General features: G+C 38.3%; 1 protein-coding gene across 2 annotated transcripts in view; it reads left to right on the forward strand.

The window, feature by feature from the left end:
- The first annotated feature begins 1,177 nt into the window (after positions 1-1,177).
- The window catches only part of LOC132974467 (ADP-ribosylation factor-like protein 15), a 99,147-nt gene continuing 87,459 nt past the window's right edge, over positions 1,178-12,865 (forward strand). The window contains exon 1 of one of the 2 annotated variants that reach the window (XM_061038543.1): positions 1,178-1,569. In XM_061038543.1, the coding sequence (XP_060894526.1) occupies positions 1,558-1,569 (12 nt within the window). In that variant the 5' untranslated portion in view covers positions 1,178-1,557. Of the gene's footprint in view, positions 1,570-5,731; positions 6,036-12,865 lie in introns of those variants that run through there. The other variant, XM_061038542.1, reaches the window with a different exon arrangement.

The following is a 12,865-nucleotide window of genomic DNA, read 5'->3' on the forward strand; positions in this document are numbered from 1 at the left end:
CTCATTGACTTTGAACTGTGTTTGTACTGACAGTGTCAGCTCCTTGAATTCATTATGTGTTGTGTAATATAGATTACGTCATATGCCGCTGCATTCTGTGCCGTTAATGTGGAAAACTGTAACTGCATGAAGGCACATGCTCTTATTCCTTTGTCTGATGTTAGTTTACCAGTTTCAAAAGAGAAACACGTCAGTTTAAGTCAATACAGAGTCATCAAGTGGTGCAATACTTTTTTTAAATTTTTTTTATAACTACAGTCCTATAGTCATACAGTCATATCCAAATGTTTGTAATGTAGCTTTTTGGTGAATGGAATTGTGCTTGTATACTGCTTTTCTAGTCTTTTGATTCCTCAAAGCGCTCTAACACAGCAGCCTCATGTCACCGACGGGATATATATCAGACGAGGGGATTTATGGCACTCAAAACAGCCCTTTTCTAAATATCGGTAAAGATTCTTAATGAGTGATATGTTTGTTAAAGATGAGTTCATTCCTAAAGGGCACTGCATGAATGCATGAATGTACAGGGAAAAAAATCAGCAAACAGACAAGAGGTACAAATTTGTCCCCAGGGGGCTCCAAACCCAATGCAAACTCAAAAGTTCCTTATAGGACCTTTAAGTCTTATTGCTTGATTACTTTTTTTTAACTCATTTTATTTTACCCCTTTTAGATACTTTTATGTTTGTGTTTGTCCCCCTGACTGAATATAGACCTATATGTAATTCAACCCTCCAGAACTATGTAGCCTACATTGTTATTATGTGAGTAGGCCTACGTAACGGAGTTACTAATACTGGGCAATATGAGAGGGACCATTTATTATTTAAAATAACTATAACTGAACACATCAGGCATGTATGAAAGCCCATTTCCGCCAGTAAAAAAATAAATAAAAATAAAGTCTCATAATTTCGACTTTATATCTCATAATTTTGACTTTTTATCTCATTATTATGACTTTATTATTTTCATTTTTATTTTTTTAACTGGCGGAAATGGGCTTCCATAGGCATGCAATTATTTCTGCAATGAAATAGAAACAAAGAGATAAGTCCGCAAAAAAAAAGTTGACCCAAACTGAAAACCAGTTCCAGAAATGAAACCGTCTCAGAATGAAAATAGCCACCATGTGTTTGATCACGTGACCACGCTACGTGCGCACGGCGACGTACGTGACGTAGCGTTGTAGGCTTCGTCAGTTTCCTCAACCAAACACTCAACTGATAATTGTGTGATAAAACTGGAAGTCAGCCGGTGGACGAAGGGGTGCTTTCTCCAGAAAAGCACACGAACCCTGCGGCCCTCGTCGTTACTAACAAACTCAGTCGTCTTTGCACCGAAACAGGTCGTATTGTTGAACAGGGCGGCGAAAATTCCTGCTTTTAAACCCCGACCGAAGGCTGCTTTTTTTTTAATTTTTGCTCTGGCTGTCGAAAGGCGGGGAATACAAAGCGACGTGTGGTCAAATCCTGTGAATTTTGGACTCATTGAAGCAAAAACGGGATTACTACAAAGCCAGTTCGTGCAACAGTGACTGGTCAGCGGTAGTACATGGATTATCTGGTGAGTAAATGAACCAAAACATCTGTGGTATTTCGTATTTCCATCAAAGACTAGTTCTAAATTTTGCATCTCGCCACTTGGTCTCCTAATCAGACATTAATATTAATCAGGTGTGTGACTTTCAACACGTAGTTGAAGTACCGGTTGTTGTTTTATGTTAATGTGTCAGCTCTAGTCTGTAGCCTTTGCCTACCTGTCCTGTGTGAACAAGGTCTAACTGGTTGACCCAGACTCACATGTGTTTACATGTAAAGAAACTAACCAACTAGCTCCAACGTGGAAGTAGAGCTAGCTGTGTTATGTGTCAACATAACTGCAGTAAGTCCACAGAACAAGCTGTTGTTTCTTGGGATAAGCTGCACTGTGTTTTGGTTAGGCTTCCTGGTGCCCATGTGTCACTGGGAACTAGGCACCATACAACTTCACTAGTTTATATTTTTTTTGTATTCATTCCTGTGACATAAAAAAAAATATTACAATCAAGGCGACTGTGCCAGCTTTAGCCCGGAGGATTATGGTTCTTGGGACTTTGCCCACATTGTAGAGATGGGATGGGTGCCGGTGAAAAAGTGTAACAATAGAGAGGAAGCTGTAACTGAAAGCTTTCCCTGGGAATTTATAAAGCAAGAGGAAAAAATAGTTCACAGACATTGTGCTGTCATATTATATAGGGGGGGGGGGGGGGGGCAAAGTGACAGTGTGAACAGCAGAGGAACTAGCCCACCCAGTGTTATCAGCTTGTTTATAGTGGGCCTCCCAAGATGTGAGACCTAAAATGAACTTTAAACTTTAGTTCATTGTGATGTGATTCAGACTGTCAAAGTCCTTCCCCTCTACTGCCAACATTGTTGTTATATTCAATAAAAAATTGATTTTAGTCTAGATTTTCTGTGGCTTCTGGCCTTGAAGTCACAAGTCGTACGGGGAACAAAGTTGTGCATTCTTTAAGTAGATGATTTATTGTGTAATCTCAGTTACATGGTAATAGAAAGTAAACACAAATGGCATTGTTGTTAAAGGGAGCACACTCATGACATGGGATGATAGAAAATGATCTCATCGCCTTAGCTATTTTTCTTTTTCTCTGGGCAGTTCGATAAGCCTCTCCTCACGTTGCTTTTGTGTTGTGCTCAGATTTGACCATGTTTAGTCTTTGCGTGCATACTGACTGACAGAGTAGGGAAACATCCTGATCACTTGCCTAGGATGTAAGACTTTCGATGACAAACAGTTTTCTGTGAAAAGACCAGCTGTAACTATGTGAACTGCTGAAGCCTAGTGCTTGGCTGTCCTCTAAGGTCACGCTCTCAACAGGCGCAAGGCCTCGTTACCTGCTGTGAAACACTGGAGATCTGGCACAAAACCCAGGCCACAACTATGTCTCTCTTTTCTATTTAAAGCAATAAAAACTTGTCAGTAAACCTTGAAAATATCTGCTAGGATGTAAGGGAGGGTTGTGCATATAAATTGTCAGCAGAGTGTTAAACTGTACCAAACTATTGAGCCCTAGTGTATCCAGTATCACACAAAATATGACTTTTTACAGCTACTTATTAGTTTAGAATACTTAGATATATGTGGAGAAATGAATATCATTTATTAGAATTTAAATTAATTTAAAGATTCAGCGACAACAACCACTATCCGCTGACCATTGATGGGTGTGGCAGATAACAGAGCAGCGTCTCCTCTGCTAATAGGCTGGACCACACCTCTACTCATCTGGCTCAGACTGAATGAGGTGGGAAACATTTTAAGAAATAGGCCCAAAGCTGTTTTTCAATTGTCCATTGATTTCAATCCAACAGTTTTGTTGCTTAAAACTTTGCTTGCCATTTAGCCCTAGACTGATATCTCCATAATAGAATGATGCAAAAACATTAACCGATTTAGTATTCCTTCCTTTGTTTCAAACTTTTGCAAGTGGATGAACAACATTTGGTTAAACTACACATGTCAGGGGAATTACAGGCTAATGGTGCTTTCACACTTGCACAAAACTCCTGAAAAATACCTGGAGTTACCGGGGTGAGCTGTAGTGTGCATGAATACAGCTTTCAGATAAGTGGTGTGGGGACATGTTTTACATGTGTTGCCTACCCAAATGAAAACACTCACGGAGTAGGGCTGCTCGATTATGGCAATGATTGGATTGATATCATGATTATTAAACATGATTACTGCAACATCTGCATCACATGCATGTATAAATGTAAACACGTTTAACACTTTTAACACTTTAATAAGTGGAAAAATATAAATATATAAAAATAATATGTTTGAAACAAAGTCACCGTACAAAATATCAACGCTCTATGACCCATTACTGCGTGAAAGTCAGCAAAAAATATGCAAATATATGAATTTTAGAATCCTGAAATGTCTTCCTATTTGTACAGCGGGTCTATATGACACTAACATGAAATGCCTTCTTTTCTTTTCAAATAAATAAATAGTTTTGGGGTGAAAATATATATATATTTTTAACCTCTTGCTGTTCCTGTAAAATTTGCCTAAAACTCCTAAGAATGACATGTTGGCCTGGGCTTCCAGAACCGAACCAAACTGAAAACCATGACCAAAAAACTGAGGTACTCATTGAACCTTGGGCTAACTGTATTGTTGCATCCCGTTAAACACAAAGGAAAAGGGGGTGAGGGAAAGATCCTGACAGCCGGAGTACAGCTTGTGAGCCTTTGGACTAAAATGTGTTACTTTTCCTCTCAGTGTTAAAAGCTTTCTGACCATGTTCCACACCTCATTGGTGGTGTCAGGTCTCCAAACAAAAATGACCTATTGTATAAACATCACAAACAGTCCCACATAATGTGTGCTTTTTATAAGTGGAAGAAAATAAGGTGGATCATTTACTTTACTTGGTCAAGCTGGCCCCTTGATTTTTAAGTGCAAAGCCTCCAGTTATACTGAAATACCTTTCTGAGCACTGCATTCCTGAACCCAAGACCCTGCTCTGAACCGGCTAGTATTGTGTCAGTCATGTTTTTGACTGTTTGATGGATCGTTGCAACTTGCAGTGATTCCCTGGTGTCGTTGGAGAGTGCTAGTCAGTCAGCATCTTGGGCTGCAGCTACGTCAGTGTAAAAGTCGGAGATGAGGGATTATTTATAGGGATTATTTTAGGATTTCATAATGCTATTATCACGATCATGCACTGGCTCTTTTTCAAATTGACATCCACATCCATACTGTTGGCTGCCACTGTAAAGAGGCATTATTGAACTGTTTTCATATTTTTAATTGCATTTCCTTTACTTTCCACTCACATTGCTGTTCTACACTAGATGAACACATATTTTTTATTTATTTAACCAGGAAAGAAAGTTGTTGAGATTCATAATCTCTTTTTCAAGAGTGTCCTGGCCAAGACAGGCAGCAGCACAATTAACAGGAGCCAAACATACAAATACAACAAATACAATATTAGACTTTAAATGACACAATTGACAAATCCAAACAGCAACTGTTTGCTAATATCATCCAAATACAATGGACATCAATTGGTTAAGAGATTTGATGTCACTGGTATTATTTCTCTTTTATTTGAAAGGTTGTGGGATTGGTCCATAAAAGCCATTCATAAGTGACTTAAACCTTTTTACAAAAAAGCTGATTTTTCGGACCCTTCCATAAAACTGAATGAACTCTTGGATTTTACATGCAATAACATACTATTTGGAAATTAAACATACCAGTAAATGAGTAGCTTGGGTTGCATTAGAGTACTCTGCGTTACAGTCTATGTGCACTATGTATGCAGGTATTGGCAGCTTCGATTACTAGACAGCTGATCTGACCAAAACAGCCATTTGAACATGACTCACCTTTCTCCATGAACAGAACGACAGCAGACAAAGCATCCCACAACAGTTGTCTAAATCCCCTTGACCGCTGAAAATTTCAATGGTCGATCCCTTCATCCATCTCTATCCATAGAGAGCGGTGGTTTTCATACTTCATGAAGCTGTGCGTACAGTATGGGCATAGTGTGTGGGTGGGTAATAGTGACTAATCCAATTTGTAGTCTTATTCTAGATCCCTAGTTGTCACTGGGCCCTTAATCTCTCTGTAGAGATTCTCACAAACTAATCTCAAGCTTGTGTCTGTTGCATGATCCTTGTGGCAATAGCTTTTTATCTTTCTCTGAAGAATTTTGGGAGTAAATACAAGGCAACTTCCTACTCATCTTGCTTTTCTAAAACCTCATGCATCCTTGCTGTATAGATTTGCTTAAAAAGAAATGGACCATCTGAATTGCTGACAGTGAGACAGCAAAGGGCAGGACCTATGTTGAAGACCTGACACTGTTTTGCTTCTGATCCTCCTCCATCCATTCACTTACTCCAGAGGCTTGGCTTGTTTGTTGCCGGGGGTTACGCTTGTTGCTGAGCACAATGTCGGAGCACATGCAGCTCTCCCTTGCCTTGTGCAGGATTGGGCTTTACACGGTAAGAAAATGCATGCAGACACGCTGCTATCTGTTTTGTAGAGAATGGCCGGGTTGTAATGTGTGTTTACGTGTGCTAGATTCATTTCTGTTGGTTTCACCAGGGTGTAATGTTTCCTTGATGTGTTTTGAAACAGATTCTGACCATGAAATATGGGCTGCTGCTTCACCGTAGCTTGGTCACTGAATGGAGAGTATGTTCCGTTTCATTTGAGTGGGTTTTCACATGTTGTTAAGGTGGAACAAGTGGATGTCTGTGCTGTGAGCTGTAAATGAAACCTAAAGAGAACAAGCTGTCTCAGAGTATAGACTTTTTCTCTGAGAACATAAAAAAAGATAGAATTCTTTTTCCTGCAGCTCCTAGCAACTGGCTCGATCAATGGTTGGAGTTCAAGCTGCCTTAAGAGCAATGCAGTTATGAATGGATTAATACATATTATGCTACAAAGGATGTGGTGGAAATTTAGCTGAAGTTGTTTTGACTTTGTGTTTGCAGTGACACGTGAGTGGTGAACATTTAGTGATAATAGTGATATTTGCCTTAGTTGAACATTTCACCTCACTGTGTTTGTTAGGAGATTAAATAATTTGACATTGTGGTTGTCCTTAAACATTTGAAACATTTAAAAATGGTTGTATTTTAACCAATGCTGATGACTCACGTTGCCCTTTGTTAGATTGCTGTTATTCCTTAACCAGCTAGTGAAGCTTTCTTTCAGAACATTAACAGAGAGCTTGTTTTAATGTTTAACATGAGGCAATCATGAATGGAATATGGAAAAAAACACAACTATGTTTTGCTTTAGAAAGAAAATTGCTAGGACAAATGTATAACTTGTATCTTATAAACATAATACATGGAATCCTCCATATTTCTGCTGATGTTTTCAAAGCACCCACTCTGCAGTGCACACTTATAGTAGAAGACCAAATTAAACCTTTTCAAATATGCACTTTTTTCAGTCTGTTAAATTGCAACGTTACTTATGCTCATCAGAATGGACTGGATAACAGGACAATATTGTCAATGCGCTACCATTTTCAATCGTATTGTAGAGCTGGGAGATAAATAGATTTTTCTAAATCAATTAAAAATGTATGGGTTTTCACATTCAAAAATGAAAACAGATTTTTACTTTTAACTTTGATCAAAACTGTTACAGAACTGCAAAACTTCCCTGAGCTTCTGTACTTTATAAATGTTCAGGTGTTTGTTAAAACAGTCTTCTCAATAGACTGTGAGTGATTTGTTTGTGTAGTCTGTCAAAAAAATGCTGTAAAGTACAATTTTTGAAGTTCCTTCTCATATTGTAAATGCATATCTTTATTCTGTGTTATTCCTGTTGTTATAGTTTCTTTTTTTTTGTCTCTATCCACCTCTTTCTTCCTGCTCCTCCTTTTATTCCACTTTCCAAGCCTGACACAGTTGTGGCAGATGGCTGTTCTGAGTCTGTTGCTGCTCAAGGTTTCAATTCTGCCTGTTTATAAACAGTTTTTCCTTGCCACTGTAACTTTTCTAAATGTTGCTTAGTTCTGAGCTGACGTTTAACGTCTTGACCTGCTCTTTTTGTAATAAAGTATCTTAAGATCAAAATTTTTCTTTAATTATTGCTATACAAATAAAGATCGATTGATTCATTGATAGATAGGCTAAGCTATGAATGGAAATACCATGTACAGCAAGAACCGTGATTGGCTCTTTGACTTTCTCCTTAAGTTACTGATGCTGTGCAGATTGTTGTGAGAGAAGACCGCCTCAAAGCTCAGTGATCCTCTATACAGTGATACTTATTCAATCCATCTCCACTGCCATCATTTTACTCACAGTAAAGCATGTTTTACCTCATTGAATCATACAATTAAAATACTGCAGCTGCACAGACTAGTCCCATATTCTTTAACACTAACTTCAGATGCTGAACTACACATTAAAGCCTTAGGTTCTTCCAGCTTCCATCCACTCCTTCTCTAATTTCAGCTCAAAGGCCCAATCAGAGCCCTATTGGTTAAGTACTTGGTAACAGCAGGTGCCATGTGACCTTAGTAAAAGTGACCATGTGTTTGGGTGCCAATTTGCAATACTGCTCCTTAGACCCTATCTTTGCAGGATGCCTTAACCATTAAAGGTCTAAATGATCGTATTAGGCACTTCATGGTCACCTCATTATGTTTTTAATGGGGTGGAAAATGGCTGCTGCTGAATGCTGGCTCTGACCCCCAGGCCCAGGCCACACCATTCAGACCAACGGCCTTGAGGCAGGTTCATGCTTTATTTGGAAAAAACACCACAGCGAACTAGGGCTGCTCGGTTATGGCAAAAATCACAACTATTTGTATTGTTATTGAGATCACGATTCTTAAAAAAGAGTACTCATTGATTTTACAATATCTGGATCATATGCATTTATCAAACTATACCACTCTTAACACTTCAACGTTCTGAACACTTGAACACACTGAAAAACATCAGTTAAAGAAATAAAACATTTTCACACATGGTACTCTCCTGAAAAACTCCAGATATTAGGCTACCCAGAGGGGCTTTAGGTTATATGTGAACGCAAACAGCCAAATTTTTTGCGCAGACTTTACCCGGAGCTTCTCTGGCCAGACCCCTAGTGTTTTTTCCACAGAAAGTCCGAGTGAGCTGATGTGAGAAAGCAGCAGCATACTCCGGAGGATTCACCTTGAGCCAATGGGACCCGAGTGACGTTTATATAGGAGTGACTGCCATATGGTGAATAAAGTGTCTGCACGCAACCACTACGATCTCTGTGCACGTAATAAAACGGCTGCATTCTGTTTTCTGTTCGTCAGTATGTTGTTCTCCACTCTTTTGTGGATGTTGTCATTCCATTGGACTACACATAGCATTGATATGAAGGAAAATATTCTCATTATAACGTTGTGTAGCGCCGCTACAGTAGCGGACTCTGTTTCTTTGGCCGCTACTTCCGCATTGTTTATTTATGTCTTACCTCAGGAAATCCCCTGACCCCCCTCCCCTCTGACAGGGATAGTCCCCTGCTGTGAACGGCTAGGTCGGGTGAATCTCCGGAGCAGTCCTCCTGTAATTATCTAGATATCCGGAGTGCATAGGGAAAACGGTTATACAAAATAAAATAACTATTTGAGATAGTGGTGATGTATTCTTGTGGCCAAAACACTTTGAAACATTTACACCACATTGTTAGAAAACAGCATACATCTTTGTTCTTTAACATAAGAGCCTAAAGCAGAAGAGGCGGCTATACAGGTTTTTTTTTTGGTTTTTTTTCAAATTTCATGCAGAATAACAGTTTGTCTATCATTTTGATTGATCTATTTGTCAGTCTCTTGCTGAAGGCTGTATTTGACACCTGAGCAACCCACTCCTCCTGTTACCTGTTGTTCACGATGGTTCATAGTCATGTTAGTCGTCATTCCCTATTTGCTGTTTCCTTATAAGATTGCCATCAAAGTTGAGATGTGACTAGTGTGATACAGCAATCCTTAAACATTTCTGATAGTCAGGATGTCATTCACAGGTAATAAAAATATGGAGCTGCTACATAGTTTGTACAGTTGGAATCCAGTTCCATCATTAATAAAATGAGTAAAGATGTGATTCAGGCAGCATGGCAACAAGGTTAAATTGTTAAAGATACCTGGCTTAATAGCTGCTACATTTATCATATCAGCAAATGTATTTAATTTACATTAAGATGTGGAGTCTGATCTTTAAGGAGTGCACATTTATTTACATAATACATTTCATACCCCAAGGCAACCAAAAGTAATTTTGGTACAGGTACACAGGCAGAAGACAACAAACAAATCCTGACAACAATAAAAGCAAACAAGAAAATTGCTGCATAGAGTAAAACAATCAAATAAAGAGCACATGGATACAAAAATACATTGCTATTAAAGGAAATGCACTATAAGCTAAGGTAGACATAGACATCAGTTTCTCCACTTGTTTAAAAGTTTAGCCCAACTCGCAACATAATAAGTAGAAAGCCTTTGTACCTGTGACTGCTATGCATGCTTGATTTTGAATAGATAACTTACATTGCTAAATGGCTACACACACTGTAAACCCGAACAAGTTGAAAGTACTCAAAATGTTTGTCGTAACTTATTACCTCAAAGTGTTTGAGCAGTAGAAATAACTATTTTGAGTAGAACTGAAATTAAAAAATATAATTTTAGTTCACTCAATTGTTTTCTTATTTTAATTTTTAATTTTTCCCAACTCAAATGTATTACTTTAAAAAAATATATTTTTAAGTTATGCATACTCGCTTTAATTGATTTGATGATACTCATTCAAATTAAATCCAACCAACTCTTCTACTCAATACATTTATTTGTGCTCAACCCAAAGCCTGGGGGAAATCTAATCATAAAATTGAATTGTGCTAAACTTATACACCGAAGGAAAAAGATAAACAAAATAACTTCTCATCAGCTCAAAATGTACAAGAAAACCCTCATTTCAGTAACAATTGTTAAAAAATACTAATACAACTCACCTTTTTTATTCAAGTTTAAAACGGTCTATACAACTTGAAACAACTGGAATGGTTTTGTAGATCCAGTCATGTGCACTGTATTTTAATGGAAACATTGACAGTGTTTATTTTACACAGGATTTAAAGAACCTTAAACTGTGCTATAAAATGCAAATTAAGGACATTATTAGAAATAACCAATAAATTTAAACAAAATATGATAAAATAACTTTTGTGGAATCAAAAGCAAATAAAGATCCACTGATTTAACATAATGAATCACACATATGCTGAGGTAGATAAGGAACCTTATAAAATGATTACCTTCAGATAAAAACAAACATTATGAAAATGTGCGTCATCCAACCTGGGGAGACCTGTCACATCAAGGTCTGCTTCATTCACATCAGAAATGCTGTCAGGGTTGAACCGGATGGTACCAGTGGAGCTGTCAGTGACCACATAGAGGAGAGCTACAGGGGTGTCTTCAAAGTTTGGCTAATTGTCCCACTGCAAAAATAAAAGGAAATATTAAAACCACAAGCGGTTGTGTTGAGACGGCGGGAGTGCAGCAGCAGCAGACCGTGCAGTCCAATTTGTGTAAAAGTCGTACTATGGTATGCTGAAATAGGCAGCATAATGAAGATCACAGAAATTTTTGACGTAGAGCAGTTCAGGATGGCACTGTCATGATAGCTATGACATTTGGAGGAAATTGAGCATTGTATATAGGATGTATCACTTACTCTTTGCAGTAGGGGGCGCTATTGTTGAAGTTGACTATTGTTATGTCAATGTGTTCAGAGGCCAACCCTGATCATACCTGTGAAATTTGAAGCAGATCAGACAAAGTATCTGAGATGCAGTACCGCCTCTTTCCAGTAGGGGGCATAATGTTATGTTAATGGAATAATTGTATTAGGTTAGATGTGATCATGCCAGTACTGACATTGTTCATGTGAAATTTTGAGCAAATCTGACATTGTATATGGGAGGTAGTACTTATTATTTGCACTAGGGGGCGCTATGGTTAAAATTTGTTATTGTTTTGTGTCACTGTGTTCAGAGGCCAACCCTGATTATACCTATGTAATTTCAAGAAGATCAGACAAAGTATATAAGAGTTACAGCCACTTCCTGTTTGATGGCGATGTGATTTGTGGACTTCCTGTTGAGTTTTGGGCGTGGGTGCAAGAGCCTTTTTTGTAGGTTTTGTCATGTTAGAAATGCACAGTAAAATTGAGAATTGTAGGTTCAACGTGCTGCGGGGGCTGAATGTTTGAAATATTGTAGGGGGCGCCACTGAGCCAGTAAGCCATGCCCACTCACTTAAACGGTATAACATGTTTGACTTTACTACCAGGATTATATGTATAAAGTTTCGGGACAGTACGACTATGTTAAGCCCGTGAAAAATGTACTTCCTGTTTGATGGCGAGCGATGCGTCCATATGGCGACAGCGTTGGACGTAGGCGTTTGAGGTTGAAAGTCTTGTATGGCCAAGGTGTTAGCATGGTCCACACCAATTTTGAGGGGAAAATGAGCTACCGTGTAGCAATGGCTAATGCTAATTGAGAAGCAGTAACTTCCTGTTGTCAACAGGTGGCGCTGTGACTAAAAAAATATTTTATTTTTAATTTTTTTGATTTTTACGAAACCCTGTGAATAATAATAATAATAATAATGGCCCTGTGAAAAACTGCTTGCACTATATACTTGAAAGTATAGTTCATCACACCGCAAACTACAGTTTCAACAAACAGCCCTCACCAATATGAAACTTTTGTCACCACAGTGGAAAACTTCCCTAATATTATAATGCAGTAGACCATTAAAGATTATCACCCTGTGAACCCCAGGCTGTGGGTTCACAGGTAATAATATAAAAAGTTTAGAAATGGCTTACTTCTTACCTGATGTCTTTAAAGCTTGAAGTTCAGTGCTCTTCTTCCACTTCAACCTGATGGGAAAGATCAGTCACATACGATATAAAAACAAACCAGGATCACTCATTAAACAAACATATTTTAGTGAGTCACACAACTCTCTATTTAACGGTTAATTAAATATTTAAAAATAATTTACGTTGCGTTCCATTCTTCTTTGTCATGTAGTCTGACAAATGATTACGACGAAGAACATTATATTTGATCTCAAACACATTACTTTCAGCGCAGCAGCTTACCTGCCGCCAAAGTAGGGCCAAAGTACAGCTAAATAACGTTGCTGCAGTTTCAAAAACAGTTAGCTCAAGATATTAGCATGCTAGCGTTATAGCTTCTGTTAACGTTATACACCTGTAAACAGACACGAGAAGTTTGAGAAACTTTTTTA

This window comes from Labrus mixtus, chromosome 5 (genome assembly GCF_963584025.1).
Source record: "Labrus mixtus chromosome 5, fLabMix1.1, whole genome shotgun sequence".
In the NCBI taxonomy this organism is placed as follows: Eukaryota; Metazoa; Chordata; class Actinopteri; order Labriformes; family Labridae; genus Labrus; species Labrus mixtus.